The sequence below is a fragment of the Pituophis catenifer genome, unplaced genomic scaffold, assembly GCF_029215685.1.
Source record: "Pituophis catenifer annectens isolate HBS135680 unplaced genomic scaffold, rPitCat1.0.hap2 SCAF_4, whole genome shotgun sequence".
NCBI lineage: Eukaryota > Metazoa > Chordata > Lepidosauria > Squamata > Colubridae > Pituophis > Pituophis catenifer.
In genome coordinates, this window is record NW_027256884.1 from 112,098,796 (window position 1) to 112,114,700 (window position 15,905).

At 37.7% G+C, this 15,905-nt stretch overlaps 1 protein-coding gene across 1 annotated transcript in view; it reads right to left on the bottom strand.

Moving 5' to 3' along the window:
• Nucleotides 1-487: 487 nt before the first annotated feature.
• DDX10 (DEAD-box helicase 10) overlaps nt 488-15,905 on the bottom strand; it is a 154,306-nt gene continuing 138,888 nt past the window's right edge. The window contains exons 17-18 of the mRNA XM_070942859.1: nt 12,918-13,042; nt 488-1,125 (exon numbers count right to left, since the gene is read on the bottom strand). Coding sequence (XP_070798960.1) covers nt 957-1,125; nt 12,918-13,042 — 294 coding nt within the window. The 3' untranslated portion in view covers nt 488-956. The remainder of the gene's footprint in view (nt 1,126-12,917; nt 13,043-15,905) is intronic.

The following is a 15,905-nucleotide window of genomic DNA, read 5'->3' on the forward strand; positions in this document are numbered from 1 at the left end:
GGAGTTAAGTGAGTGTGGCAGGCAGGAGAAGCGTGATGGTGGTGTAGACCTGGCAATAGCAATAGCACTTAAACTTATATACTGTTTCATAGTGTTTTTACAGCCCTCTCTAAGCGGTTTACAGAGTCAGCCTATTGCCCCCAACAATACTGGGACTGCGATTGATAAATGGTGTTTTGCCTAATGATCACTTCATTTAGTGATAGAAATTTTGGTCATTTGGTCAATTAGGGTTGTAACTTGAGAACTACCTGCATTTAGAAGTCTGAAGCAGAAGCTGAGCTCTATTCTCCTGTGGAACACATTTCAACCTGCGTATTTTTTCCTGCTAACAATGGTGAAAAATGTACACTGTTGGAATGTTATTTAGTGATTGAAACGGAGTGCTTGAAAGATAAAAATCTGGAAATACCCCATAAGAAGAAATGATATACAGAATTATTAGTATTTTTATTTATTGATAACTATCAATAGCAAGGAGAATTTATATCAACATTGAGAATATAAAGTAAATGCTTTAAGGAAAATTGAAGTCAAACCTTTTCTTATTTTGGAAAAAAAAAAAGTATTGTTATATAAATATTTAAAATATTTTATGGGTATCCATTCAATTTTGGTAATTTTACCTTATAAAACGTACCCCAAGATGGGAAGGATTTATTTTTCTGGGTTACTCAAAACTTTCTGTACAAAGAATTATTATTTTATTTAAAAAAAAAAAAAAAACTCCTGGCATCTTAGAAAAAATAAGTATTGAAAGATCTGACAGATAAAGACATTTACAACTTTCATAACGGAGTACACCTATGATCTAAAGAAGTCACGAGGCACCCATCAGAGAATCTATACTTTCAGATGTTAACACATGGATATTTTTTGGCATTCATCTATCCTTGTCTTTGTTTCATAAAGACAAAAATAACTGGAATAACATTGCCAAGGGGAAAACAAGAGATTTAATTGTTGAGCAACTGTAATACTAATGCTTCATCTTCTGCAAGGGAAAGACCTGTATTTAATGCTAGAAAAGAATCCTCTTGGTTGACTTTCATCTTCTTCCTCTTTTGTGGTGTTTCCACTGCTGATTTGCTTCCATCCAACCGCCGCTTATCCATTCCACGTTTGCTGTAGAAATAAATCATTCTTTTACTGTTGGAATTTAGGCCAATCAAACTCATATAAGTTAGTAACTGGATTTAAATGAGAAAATGTTTAATTACAAATTAGAGACAAACATGGTAATGATGTGCAAAGAGAAATTAAGCTTGGAGAATTCAAAACCTAAATTAAGAAATGGTCTCAGGCTGCGGTAATAAGGTTTTAAAATAACAAATGTGTGCTTAGAAATAAAGCAGGGAGAAAATGAAATTGATCCAGGAAAATATGTCATTTATCAACCATCCCTGGTGAGTTCAATATCCTCAATTATTGATTGACAACAATCAATATATATCAATATAAAATATATTATACAGAAATTGTGTGATTTACATAATTAATGGGAAACGCCATCATAGATTTACCCATTTAATCTCTTCTAATAACTATACTCCTATAGTACAGATCCATTCCCTGGCTCGGGAATTCTGGGAACTGAATTCCATACTACTTAAAGTTGCTGAAGTAGAGAAACATGAAAATAGATCAACCCTCCTAGATCAGATTAAAGACACGTTTGATCCAGGACCTTGGTGATCTATCAGCAGGACCTGAAAGAATAGCCCCCAGATCTTCTGCCTCTAAAGACGACTAATTTATACCAAGAGAAGACTTGAGAATCAAACTAATATGATTCAATGCTGGACTGAAGATATTCCGCTTGGACTTTAGGAAGGAAATTCTGGCTTGGGGCTGCCTATCGTGCTGTGACAAAGGCTCAGTCTCTCCCTGTTTTTCAAAAGGTAACTCTCTTCCCTTCTACCTCACCATGGGGAGGCGGGGCGCATGCGTGGGGGGTGCTCGCATTGCATTTTGGAGATTCATGCATGCGCCCCCCTGCACCCCCTTTTGGGCCTGGAAAGCCTCCTGCACCAACCTGGAAGCCAAAAATGGGCAAGGGGGGCACATGCGCAGGGGGCACTCACATTGCATTTTGGATGTGCGCGTGTGCGCTTTGGGCACTCGGCACAAAAAAAAGGTTCGCCATCACTGCTTTATACATTCTAATGATGGTTAAAACATTTCTTTGCAATTTTAAAATTTATAAGAAGGATTAATGTTGGATGTATGAAATGGCAGCTGGTATATAAATATTTTAAATAAATAAAAACGACTTTTAACAAACAAGATAAGACTCCTCAAATCTATGGGTCTGGGCCTGGGTTTGGATCAATCTCTCTCCCCCTCCCCCTCTATCTACCTACAGGTACCTACCTAGCTATCTTAATTTGTTCCAAATTATCAGGAGTGCATTTCTTTTAGGCTATTCTGAACAGTGTATGTGTAATGTGTGACAGTATGTTCGTACTGGAGATGAGTTATTAGAATTGAGATACACAGCTCTTCATCAAAGACCACAATTGAAATGTACTTTATTCAGGCCAGCTGTGTTGATAATCAATGTGAATATCTTCTGCTATGCAACAAAGTATGTTTTTTTTTAAAAAAAACCCTAATTTATTAGAACCTGTATTTGCTGACCAGTATCAGCCAACTGAGCCTTCCCTATCTTCAAATAAATAACAGAGAAAACTATTCACAGTTTTTGCTACGTGTGTCGCGCTAGATAAAATTGGACTTCCATGTTCTACAGAAGGATTGTAAGTGCACCATCCATACGTTCTGCCTTCCTGGCTCTCATCTTTTATCTGGCTATTAAACCAAAGTAACAAAAAGAAGGTACAACCATCGGGGAACAATACATGTGTAAATCTAGAACCTCGTATTTATTGATATGAAGCAATTGGACTGTTGACATCTTTAGCTACATAGAGTCAGAAACAGATTGCGTTGCACTGATTTCATCATGGGTAAACCTAGATCCAATTCACAGATTTTATTGTATTGTTCTGTATTGATGTCTTCGTAAGAGGTTCTCAAGCAATTATTAAACTATGCTTGAGTAAACTGCTTATGGGTGAAATGATAAAATATACATCAGTCCAGCTGGAAGAAAATTTTATTCTTGTGGCAAGTCATTGGAAAACATAAATCAGTTTCTATCAAGCAGTGCCAATGAATGGACAGGACAGGAGGGCGCCCAAGTCACTGCCAGAATTAAAGGAGAGTCATGCTGGAATAACTTATGGCCTATCTAATTTAGAAATCTATTCTCAGGGCATGATTTAAGTATCTCTGAGAAACTAATAAGCAGATAATGAATGCAACTGTGCCTTCCTGCCAGTGGTCTCTATCAAACGCACTGAAAAGGATCCTGATTCTCGCACTGGAGGTAACTGAAAGCAACACTGTCCCTTACTTTTTCTAAACCTAATCATATTTTAAGTAGACTGACGGAACTCATATGAGCACAAACCAGGGGTGAAATGCTACCAATTCACTCCAGTTCGGGTGAAACGGTAGTAAAAAAATGCTTTAAAAAGTTAAAAAAAAAAAGGTTCCGACGATCACAGCTGTGCCACGCGATCATCGGAACCTTTTTTTTAACTTTTTAAAACCATTTTTTTACTACCTATTCGCCCGAACCAGTACTAAAAAAAATGCTTTAAAAAAGTAAAAAAAAAAAAACAAAAAAAAAGGTTCCAACGATTGCATGGCACAGCTATGATCGTCGGAACCTTTTTTTTTTTTAAAGCATTTTTTTACTACTTGTTCGAGCGAATAGGTAGTAAAAAATGCTTTAAAAAAGTAAAAAAAAAAAGTTGGCCACGCCCACCCAGTCACATGAAATCCTCTAAGCCACACCCACAGAACTGGTAGTTGGCTCAGAGATATTTATCAGCGAAATATAAATTTGGTATAAAATGGTTTGTCGTGAATGCGACTGCTTGAGGGCTCCTGGATTGGAGCTGAAAGGCAAAAGGGATGCAGTATGCTCCCTCCCACATACGCATACATACATACATACATACATACATACATACATACATACACACACACACACACACACACACAGAGTTATGCAAGCTGTATACTCACTACTTTACATTGTAGCCAAGTGTCATTTCTTCTTAACATGAAAAGATATACTTAAATATTTACAAAATGTGAGGGGGTGTACTCACTTCTGTGATATACTCTGTGTGAGTATGTGTACATACATATGTGTGTGTGTGTGTATGTATACATACACAGGATACTTAAATCAGGTTAATTAAAATACAATTTCTTATCCAATTTGCAATTCAGCCAATTATTTCTATCACATGAATGGATTTTAAACCAAGGAAAATTTCAGTTGATTGAAATTGCAAAATAGGGCATCTGTTCATAATACGATTAGTGATTAAAACACTAATAAGAAAGCATAACAGATTCAGTACATAAAATAGGCCGCGTTTAAAAGCTGATGCTTGGAGTCATTGCAAGTATCTTTAAAATGAGCAATCACATATATGTATCGCTCTTTCTCTGAAATCTCCTGGGCAATCAATTCCATCAGAATGCATTTAGGCTTTTGAGAACTGTTTTTGTGAGGAAGTCATTTTTTAAATAATTAAATATGTACTTAAGAGACCAGTCTGTGTTTTAATTATTCCCAGTTACAGGAGCTGAAAAGAAGATTTTCATGTTTGGCACAAGAAAAAAAAATGGAAGGAAGAACTAAGCATCCATTGCGGGTGGGTAGGAATGTGTGTTTAAGCCTGAGGCCAAGAGTGTATAGATAGTCCTTGACTGACAACCATAATTGAGCTCAAAATTTCCGTTGCTAAGCAAGACAGTTATAAAGTGAATTTTGCCCCATTTTACAACTTTTCTTGCCACAGTTGTTAAGTGAGTCACTGCAATTGTTAAGTTAGTATTGACTTTGCTTGTCAGAAGGTCACAAAATGTTATCACGTGGCCCCAGGACACTGCAACTGTCGTAAATATGAGTCGGTTGCCAAGCATCTGAATTTTGATCATGTGACCGTGGGGATGCTACAATGGTCTTAAGTGTGAAAAAATGATCATAAGCCACTTTTTTTAGTGCTGTTTGCAACTTTGAACAGTCATTAAATAAACTGTTGTAAGCTGAGGAGTATTAGAGAGGTTTACAGGAGGTAACAGGAGCCCCACATTAAAAAAAATTTTTTTTTTTTTACCAATGAAGGTTTCAGTCACAGAATGATCACCTAAATAAGGCAGGTCCCCCAAGAGCTGCAGCTTCAGAGGTGGTATTCAGCTGGTTCGGACCAGTTCGAGTGAACCGGTAGCGGAAATTGCGGGTGGGCCTGCCCACCGCCCCGGCTCTATGCTGTCGCACGCAAAAGGCCGGGCATATGCATGTAGGTGGCGCCTGTGCTCACATTTTGGGTGCTGAGTGGACTGGTAGGAAAATTATGTGAATCGCACCTCTGTGCAGATTCTGTACAAAGTGTAGCAGTGGGAGAAGCCTTGAAGAAGATCCAACTGTCCCTGGTTTCATGCACTGTGATGTAGTTGCATTTTTTACTCTCCTCTTAACTAACTTGGTAGAATAGAATAGAATAGAATAGAATAGAATAGAATAGAATAGAATAGAATAGAATAGAATAGAATAGAATAGAATAGAATAGAATAGAATAGAATAGAATAGAATAGAATAGAATTCTTTATTGGCCAAGTGTGATTGGACACACAAGGAATTTGTCTTGGTGCATACACTCTCGGTGTACATAAAAGAAAAGATACATTCATCAAGAATCATAAGGTACAACACTTAAAGATAGTCATAGGAACAAATAAGCAATCAAATCATATTAGGAACCAGTCAATATAAATCTTAAGGATACCAGCAACAAGGTTACAGTCATACAGTCATAAGTGGGAGGAGATGGGTGATAGGAACAATGAGAAGATTAATAGTAATGCAGACTTAATAACTAGTTTGACAGCATTGAGGGAATTATTTATTTAGCAGAGTGATGGCGTTTGGGAAAAAACATGTGGACAACAGGATAGAAAAATCTTACCTACTACTACTAAAGTATTTCTTAAACTGTAGAGATCAGGAATGAATTAAAAGCCAAATGGTTTTATGCTAAAAGAATATAAGGATTTCCATACAAATGTAGAAGCAACTCTCACAGATATCTCACTGAGTTTATAATCCAAAGCTTGCTTAGAAAAAGGCAGTTTGCTATACGTTCCACTGGACTGTTTATATACACTGAACATGAGCTTTACTTACAGGATCTACAAAGTGGTTCATCTTGGCAGCTAGTTGTTATTTGTCAGCAGAAATATACTGAGAACATTGCTTTGTTGCGTGCTAATATGCGGTGCATTTAGATTTATATTCTACCTTCTTAAAGTAGTATGCTTCCTTTAATAAGTGCTCTATCTCCACAAAAGGTGCCTTGAAAGATAGATGATCAGTTAAAGAGAATGACTAGCAAGTGCGAAGAATGAATAGCATACTTTATGCCTGCTACTTTATGAATGAATAGCATACTTTTAAGTAATGGAAAATACATCACTTAAACAAGGTCAAGAGCTATTGTCTCTCATTCCAGAATATAGGATACAGAACAATGCAGCTAAGTGACAGGAAAGTAGACTCCATCAGAAAGGAAACATCTTAACGGTAAAAGCAGTTTTATAATAGAACCAATTAGCCAGAAAAATGGTAGGATGCCTTTCATTGGATATGTTGAAATAGACAGCCATCTATTTAGATTGCCTTGATTTGATTCCTATATTGAGAAGAGGATTGGACTTGATAGCCTTAAATGGCCTCTTTTAGCTCTAACTCCCTACCTACACAGAAATAAAAGAGATGGACCTATATGACAGATGGTGCATCTCTTCAATAGACATTTCTGCATTTTGTGGGGAGGGGAAAAATAAATGTCACTCTAGTTAATCTCTCAATTTTAAACCAACTAATGCACTTTTCTAGGCCGTTATCTGACTTCATGCCGTTTAAATACTGAGTTCTTAAGGTCTGCCGGAAGAATGCAAAATTTACAAACAGCCTCTTGAGAATTGTTATTTTGCTAATCGAAGACTCTGGGTGGCAAACCACATCGGTACATTTTAATTTCCAAGGCCAAAGAAAGATTTCTAATGAAGATTAATTAATGCAGACCCTTCTGTGGAGCCTCAGAACGACTTCCTCCTCACTCAGTGTCAGAACACTGACTGCACGCAGTGGGAATAATGAAAATACATTACATGGTGTGCTAGTCTCTTTTTCAGCGATTCGTGCTCTGAAAATGTTCTCCGCTCAGGTTTCTACAACCATGAAGCCAAATGCCCTAAGAACTAAAATCAAACAAAATGTGAACAAAGCTATCTTAGACTAACCAAGGAAAAAACTTCCTACACCCTCTCCCTCCCTCCCTCTCCCCCACCTCTTTCTCTTACACATAGAGGCATCATTAAATGGTCACAAAATAAATAAATTAATTAATTCTGTTCTTATTCAATTGTATTCTTGACCATTTGCCAATGCACATTTCAGGACACTGCAAAGTTTTGGTAGGTTTCATTCCCATCCCAATTCAAAAAGTGTTTGCTACTAAGGAATAACAGGGATTTGTGCCTTCTGGTCAGGCCTTTTTGTCTTTTCTGTGTTATATGCATTGCTTATTGGTTTAATTAATTATACATTATTAACCCGTTTTTCACAGCATTTAGTTTATCTATTCTTTTTTCATGTAAAATGGGTTACTTGTTTGGAATTCCACTAACCCTTATTAGAGTTAGAGTTGCCTAGGTTTTAATGTGGCTATTCTGTATTTTTGTATATTCTAATTCATTTATTTCTCTTGAGTGTTTAGTTTTGAAGGCAATGAAAATAATCCTTATTTTTTTTAAAAAAACCTTTTAAATCAACTAAGTCATATATGGCACAGAATGATGTTTGAAAAGGAGGCAGCCAAACACTTTTTTGTTTGTGGTTAAAAGTGAAGATACTCAACCTAAATCAAATATAATCTGCATTCATAATGCAGCAACTCTCTAATCCTAGGCTCGGTCAGCAAAGCATTATCTTCTCATTGCTTCAGGCACTCAACTTCATCTTTTCTTTTTCTTTGGTCTATTGGAACTGCCGCTGTCAAAGTTGTCCTCATTGTCATCATTCACCTCTACACAACACACACCCTCCCTCCTTTATGACAAATGAAATTAAAATGTCCTTCAACAGCTGATACTGTTCAGCCTTTCAGCTACTGTTGGCTCTTTATTTTTTTCTCTCTCCTCTTTCCACCTTTGCTATTACACTCTGTTCTGTTTTTTTCTGCTACAGAACCTCAAAGCAATGACTGATTTATACATATGTTGTATATCAAGGGATCGAGCCGGCGGCTTAATAGAGCAACTAACCCTGTTAAAACAAAATACTAAGGTCAGTTATGTGCAACCGCAGAAATATGACATCTTGTGAAGATCAATCCTTTCAGAAAAGAGAAAGTCTTTCAGATAAACCCAATGCCATCTTTATGCCTTTCTAGTGCTTGGCAATATTAAACTTAGATTGCAAAACTGGAGGTGGTTTTGTTTGTTTTATGTATATAATGTATATTTCTGAGTTAAACATCCTTCCAAAGAACTAAAGAACCAACTAGAGCTCTAAATGAATCTGAAATACTATGCTCAAACAAAGGACTCATTTTGCATTCGGTATGTTTTTTCCCAAGTTAATTAAAGAAAGCACTTAAGACTTACATATTGCTTCATAGTGCTTTACAGCCCACTCCAAACAGTTTTACAGAGTCAGCATCTGGGTCCTCATTTTACCGACCTTGGAAGGCTGAGTCAACCTTGAGCCGATGAACTGCTGGCAGTAGGCAGAATTAGCCTGCAATACTGCATTCTAACCACTGCGCCACCACGGCTCTTTTAATTAAATATATTAAGGTTTATGGTTTACCAATACCTATTTATCCTCACATACTACTCTCAGTGCAAATGCAGGATATTACTTAAAAAAACCAAACAATAATTCAAGCATTTAAAAACAGATTAAGCTAGGAATCCATCAACAAAAATCATTAGGTCAACATTAACAGCCAGAGTTGTTATGAGAGCTGGTTATACAAAGAAGAGAGTGCCTTTGTCTTCCCTAACCAGATGCCATCCAAATGGGTTAGATTACAACTCTTTTATAATGGCCCATGAGATGCAACATATATCGTTTAGGGATTGTGAAGCTGGGCTCTTACTGCATCTTAAAGTGACCAAGTTTGGACTGAAGGTTGGAGTAACTAGTTGAACATAAAAATAATTTTTTATCCTAGTTCGGGTGTATGTGTGTGGAGGTGTTACAATTTGTTGTCCATTGGGCTACTCATCTGCATCTAAGACAGTGTTTCTCAATCTTGGTAGCTTGAAGATGGGTGGACTTCAACTCCCAGAATCTGGCTGGGGGATTCTGGGAGTTGAAGTCCACCCATCTTCAAGCTACCAAGGTTGAGAAACACTGATCTAAGAGAACCAAAGCAACTAATAACACTGGCTTCATAAAAATCATTTTAATTGTGGTATTCTTCTAGACCACTCAGAGGGGAAGAGAGGTCCAATCATAGCTCTCAGTTTTATGTGGGGCTTCTGGGGTCAACAGTCACCTCACTCCTGTTTAACATCTACACAAAGTCACTAGTCAAAGTTTATTTGTTGGCTTGGGGTTAGATATCATCAATAGACTGATAATATTCAGTTATGCTCCTCTATTCTTAGATGACCAAGTGATGCTATCAAGTTTTTTCTCAGTGTCCCGAAGATGTGGGGGGGTAGAGGATTTCCCATAATTAGTTTTGAATAGGACTGCCTTGAAAAGTTCTCAGAAGTTATAACTGATCCAGAATGCAATGGCATGGGCAATTGGTTCTGAGTGTACCTTGACTTCCATACATAAGTCTGGATTGTTTGTGAGACTATCTCTCTCCAAGACTCAATAGAGTGGGCATGTTCATGTCACTTCTATTAAACAATGTCATCTTAGCACCTAGGAAAAATGCCTTCTATGTCAATGCACTTTCCCTATAAAACTAAATATCCACAAGATATGGATGGCCCTGATTTTGCCAATGAGCTGTTTTCTCTCTCAGACATTAGGTAAAATCAATTTTTAAAAGTTTTAATTGTGTGGATATGTAAATAGTTTTGGACATGGTGCAGCTTTAGTTTTTCTCCTATGCCACCTTAGATCCTACTGCAAGTTGTATAGCAAATTGAGTATCTGGTTGGCTAAAATCCTCTCCTAATTCTTCTCTCTTTAACTATAGGTACACTACAGTTAACTATACAATGAGGATAAAATGCTTACAAGGCTCTATGAGGCTTTGAATATCAAAAACGGCTCATCTTAAACGAGAGACTGAAGGCATTTTTAAACCATTTCATCAGTGGAAATGGTTAGCATCAACCTTCAAATCACGACGTTTTCCCCAAATATCCATTAAACGATAAATTCAATTACTGACTATAATTAAAAAATATCTACTTAGCAAAAGTTATGGTTAGGAATTCAGCCTGGAAAAAAAAAATGACATCTTGAAACCACTGAACTGCATATTCCATTTAGAAGTGAGAACTAAGAAGAACAGCCAAGTATGTAAGAGATTAATTGAAGTAATGAAAAGACTGATCAGAGCTTTGTTCCAAATCGGCATTCCTTTTCAACACAGTTGAGGTACTAGAGATATTAAAAATTCAATTTAACTTGCCTGATGAATATTTAGCTCTGCTGCTACTGTCCCCTGTGCCTCTCCCTGCCTTCTTATTTAACATTATGATTGCCTTAAACAAGCGATACAATAAATGACACCAAATACATGAAAAATTCATTTCATCCATAAGCTTATGGAGGGATGTGGCTTAAAGATGATTTGTTAAATAGCAGATATAAAATAGTGGATTATAAATATCTTTCATCCCTTAAGGGATGAGATAAGGAAAAAATTTGCCACCTGTGGGTTGAAAAGACTTTTTATAAAGCTTCCTCTAACCAAGACAAAGCGTCAACCTTTTCCCAACAGCATTAGTACAAAATCAAATTTTCTTCCTTTCATTACATACATCCTAAAGAAAAAAAAGATAGCTTCTGTTTTTTCTTGGTTTGTATTTGTATTTTGTATTTTCTTTTTCACTAACATTAAAGATTGTCTTGTTAATCATGTGTAAACTAAACTACGTAAATATTTTTTTTTAAAAAAAACACATACATTTAACTTACTTCACTATATTAAAAGCAAGTGTGAACAAATTGGGTGAGTGGATACCTTCGGCCACCCTATAAGGCACCGGGGCAGACCCAGCGGTATCTGTGGGGCAGTGAAAAAGTTGGAAAACTATGACTACTTCACAAATCTTTTTTATAGAGGGTTGGGCATGTCTTGCATGAAAACGAGGAATGGGACTTGAATTCTGTCCATTCTCATGCTTTTTTTAAAATCCCCATAGGAAGTCCTGGGATTTCTCTTGTGTTTCCAGGGGCCACAAAACAAGTCACAACAGAAGAAGGAAGCTGGGGCTATGCCTTTTCCTCCACTGTACAGGTAGTCCTTGATTTACAACAGTTCCTTTAGTGGTTGTTTGAAGGTACAACAGCACTGAAAAAAGTGACTTATGACCATTTTTCACACTTATAATCTTTGCAGCATCCCCACGGTCATGTGATCAAAATTCAGACACTTGGCAACTGACTCATTTTTATGACAATTGCAGTGCCTTTTCTAACCTCCTGACAAGCAAAGGCAATGGGGAAGCCAGATTTGCTTAACAACCGGGTTACTAAATTAACAACTGCTGTGATTCACTTAACAACTGTGGCAAGAAAGGTTGTAAAATGGGGCAGAATTTACTTAACCACTGTCTCAAGTATCTCTATGAGCAGCCATGATCTCAGCTGGCAACGGCAGCACTGCCACCCTCCTATTCACTCAGATTCTTTTGAAGTGGAGAAGGAGAAGCCAGATAGCCAGGTGAAAGAACTTCGGAAGCCCTAACAGTTCTTCTCTTGCATCCTTTGGGTCCAACAGTCATGTTCATGGGGGAGCCAAAGTACATTCAGCTTATGCGCAGAAGCCCTCTTACCACTAACGTTTGTGTTATCTGTGTATATACCTGCTTGATAATAAAGCCATGGATTTAAATTATTAGCCAGGGTCTATTCTGCAGTCTCTTGTCCATATTTGAATAGTCTAAGCCAGTGATGGCTAACCTTTTTGCCGTTGCGTGCCAAAAGAAGAGAAACTGTGGGGGGCGGGGATGTTGCGCGCGTGCGTGCCCACACCCATAATTCAATGTACCACACCCATACGACCCCCCCCCCCCCCGTGCTCCCCTTGCTTTTGGCATGTAATGGCATGGTGGGCCAGGTAGGCCCATTTTTCGCCCTCCCCTTTCTTGGAGCCTGGGGAGGGCAAAAACGGCCTCCCCCTCCCGAAGGCCGGAAATGGCCTGTTTCCTGACTTCCGGTGAGACTGGAAGGCCCATTTCTTGCCCTTCCCAGGCTCCAGGGGCTTTCTAGGAGCCTGAGGAGGGTGAAAACAGCCTTCCCACCCCTCTGGAGGCCCTCCGGAGGCAGGAAACAGCCCATTTCCCAACTTCCAGTGGGCCTGGAAGGCCCAAAAAATCAGGTAGCTTGCGCGCTGGAGCTGAGCTAGGGCAATGCTTGCATGCCCATAGATATGGCTCTGCACGCCACCTGTGGCACACGTGCCATAGGTTCGCCATAATGGATCTAAGCTAATTGACTGATCTAACTGCAGCAGAATGAAGGTAAGTTTGAATGATCATTTAGAATCTGGTAAGCTAGAGGAGAAGAAAGCAAAAAAAAAAAAAAAAAAAGAAGGAAAGTAAATTAAAATGTCAGTGCAACAAAATACCTGTGGCTTTTTGGAAGAATTTCTTGTTCGTCATCTTTGTATCCATCTGGATCTGGAAGTGTACTTGGATCAAATTCCTCATCGCTGTCACTGTAATCCAGAACAGCTACAGTGTCCTCTTCAATCTACAGAAAGATTTGCAGAATTAAATACCTTCATGCATTATTAACATCTCGGTTAGTTCCAAGAATAATCCATTTCATGTATACATAGGAAAGAAGCTAATGAAGCATTTAAGAAACTGCCCTTATATTCCTTCTCATGCATACCATCACAGGTATGCATGTAAGGATCTGCAATTTCTTCACATAGCTGCATCTTTTTCTGGGACTGTGCAATTGCTAGCCACAGCTGCTGCCCGGTCCTAGGAAAAGATACATTTGGCTTACGAGTTGCAGACAGATGTTACATGCACACACCAGAGCATAGTGATGTACCATTCTGCTTTGTAGGCTCCCACAGCATTACTATTATAATCACACTTTAGGTTTTAATGCCAGTAGAAAACAGGAGGGGAGGGGACTCCTCTTTGTACATTGGAAGCAAAAAATTGAATCATGTGTTTGTATGTTTGCCTTTAATCAGCATGCCTGCACCAGAATTACACGTAAAAAGGCAACACAAACAGACTTCAGGAAGATTGAATAAAAACATGGAAACAGACATAGATAAAGATTATATCTTGTTAAGAGAAAAAAATGTCACTTTTTTGACTTCCGCATTAAACACACATTTAATGTGGCTATATTGTTTTACATTACACATACATTATGCTTTTTGAAAAAAAAATAACCCTTAAAAGCAGACTTTTGTGATCAAACAATTCAGCAATCATTGTTCCTCAGACTGAATGGTGTCTGCTAGAGAAACCGGCTACGTAACTGCATGGAATTTTTCTGTAACTTTGTCTACACCACTTTTTTATTTAATCCTCTTTTAATACTGAAAAAAACATTAGAAATATGAAGAAGAAAATAGACGCGAGTAACTGCTTCAGAAAGATCTAAAGTAGTTGCATTAATTTAATAATAATAATAATAATAATAATAATAATAATAATAATAATAATAATAATAATAATAATAAATAATAATAATAATATCATCCAAGGATATTTTGCTCCACCAAAGGAACAGCATTTTATCATGGTTGAGAGGTCTATGTGCTCTTGTGATGCAAAGGGCTATGCTGAACAGGTGCAACCATTTCAGACAGGTCTTACCTGAAGAGGTAGACTAACTATGTTGTTATACCAGTCATGAATGTAACCCTAAAGGGCTTCCTTGATATCTGGAAATACTAAATTTATCAGACCTGATAGGTGGATAAAAATGCCAAATCCAGTCTGAACATGTGGCTGACTGTGCAACCAAAAATAATAATGATAAAGAGTCTGGATGAAAAAGATCTGTAGGAGAGGACCAGGCTGAGCCTGAGGACGGGGTCAAATGCCTCATTAGTCTGGAGTCCCAAAGAGACCTAAGTCCAGCCCTCCATGAAGTCCATTCTGCCACCAATTTGACCATTAGTAGATCAAATTCTTGTGTATGGAATAAGCTCACAATGCTTTTTAACTCTATCCTGGCTCCTGGTTTCCTGTGCCCGACAGGTCATTACAAATACCTGCATATGAAGGCTAACATCAGCTAAAGAATTGGCAGCTGTGATTTCACATTTTTGTGTATATTGTTAGCATTAACTTTGGACCACAATCAGCCTTCAATAGGATTGTCAAGGACAACTTGGTGATGCTGTGATGTTACCAAGACAAAGGAAAATTATTTTTACCTCTTTGAAAATAGTTTGAGTTTGTATAATAAGGAATAGGAAGTTCAAGGAAGAAATCATAATTAGATTTATGTCCCACCTTCCTTCCTAGACCTTGAGATGTACACATGGTGACAACTCACAATAATAACCTAATGATGAAGGCTAGGCCAAGAGAGAGTAGCTGGCTCAATTATCCATTGAATTCCCAGGGCTGAATATCATATCACATCTTATCATAATGCCACTACATTAACAATTATGTCACACTGATTCCAGAACAGTATATGCTGCTATGAAAAAAATATATATAACTTGAATGTTGCCATGGCAAGGTAGTCCTAGTTCAGCAATCATAATTGGGATCAAAAATTCAGTTGTTAAGCAAAGTGGTTACTAAGTGAAGCTGCAACTGTACTTTATAGTTCTACTTCAGCTTTCTTTTGCTTTATGAACCTGCAGAGGCTGTAGGATTGGTTATCAAGTTATTTTTTGTAACTGCAAATGATCACTAAATGAAGCAGTGACTAAATGAGATCTGTCTTATTTTTTGAGGGATCAGCTCAAATATACTACAATTCTTAGGGAAATTGGACCAGCATCATGAAACCTTCTTATAAAATGTGACCCATACTCAGATTAAAGAAGGTCAAACTCCTTTCTTTTCATGCAGATATGAAAGCTCTCTCTCCAGAGTGTGCTATGGTTTACGAAATGCCAATTTTTCATCTGCAAATAGATTATGGCACCAAGCTGCTGATTCATTTGTCTTTTTATTTCAGGAACACCTAACAAGTCCTTATACGGCGTAAAAGGTGTAACTTAATTTATGGCAAGCAAGATGAAATACATTTGGTGATTGATGACTTGTGCGTAGCTTTCATAAAAATAGGTAACAAGGTTTCTTATCTCGAGGAGGATTACATTTGGAAATAATGAAGAAAATAAAAGAGCGACCAAAGGACCAGCTGAGACTGTACCTAATGGTTCTCTGGATTCAGTGTTTACAGCTGAAACATAGTAAATTAATTTAGTGGGAATAATGATATCTGAACTGAGATTTAGCTGCTTTATTGCTTAGATTCTCTCCCTGCTAATATCCATCAACAACAGGGGTATCAAACTCATCACAGTCACATGACATATCGTGACCTTTTCCCCCCTTCTGAACTGGACATGGGCATGGCCCACGCATCCAGCCCACGGCCCGCAAGTTTGACA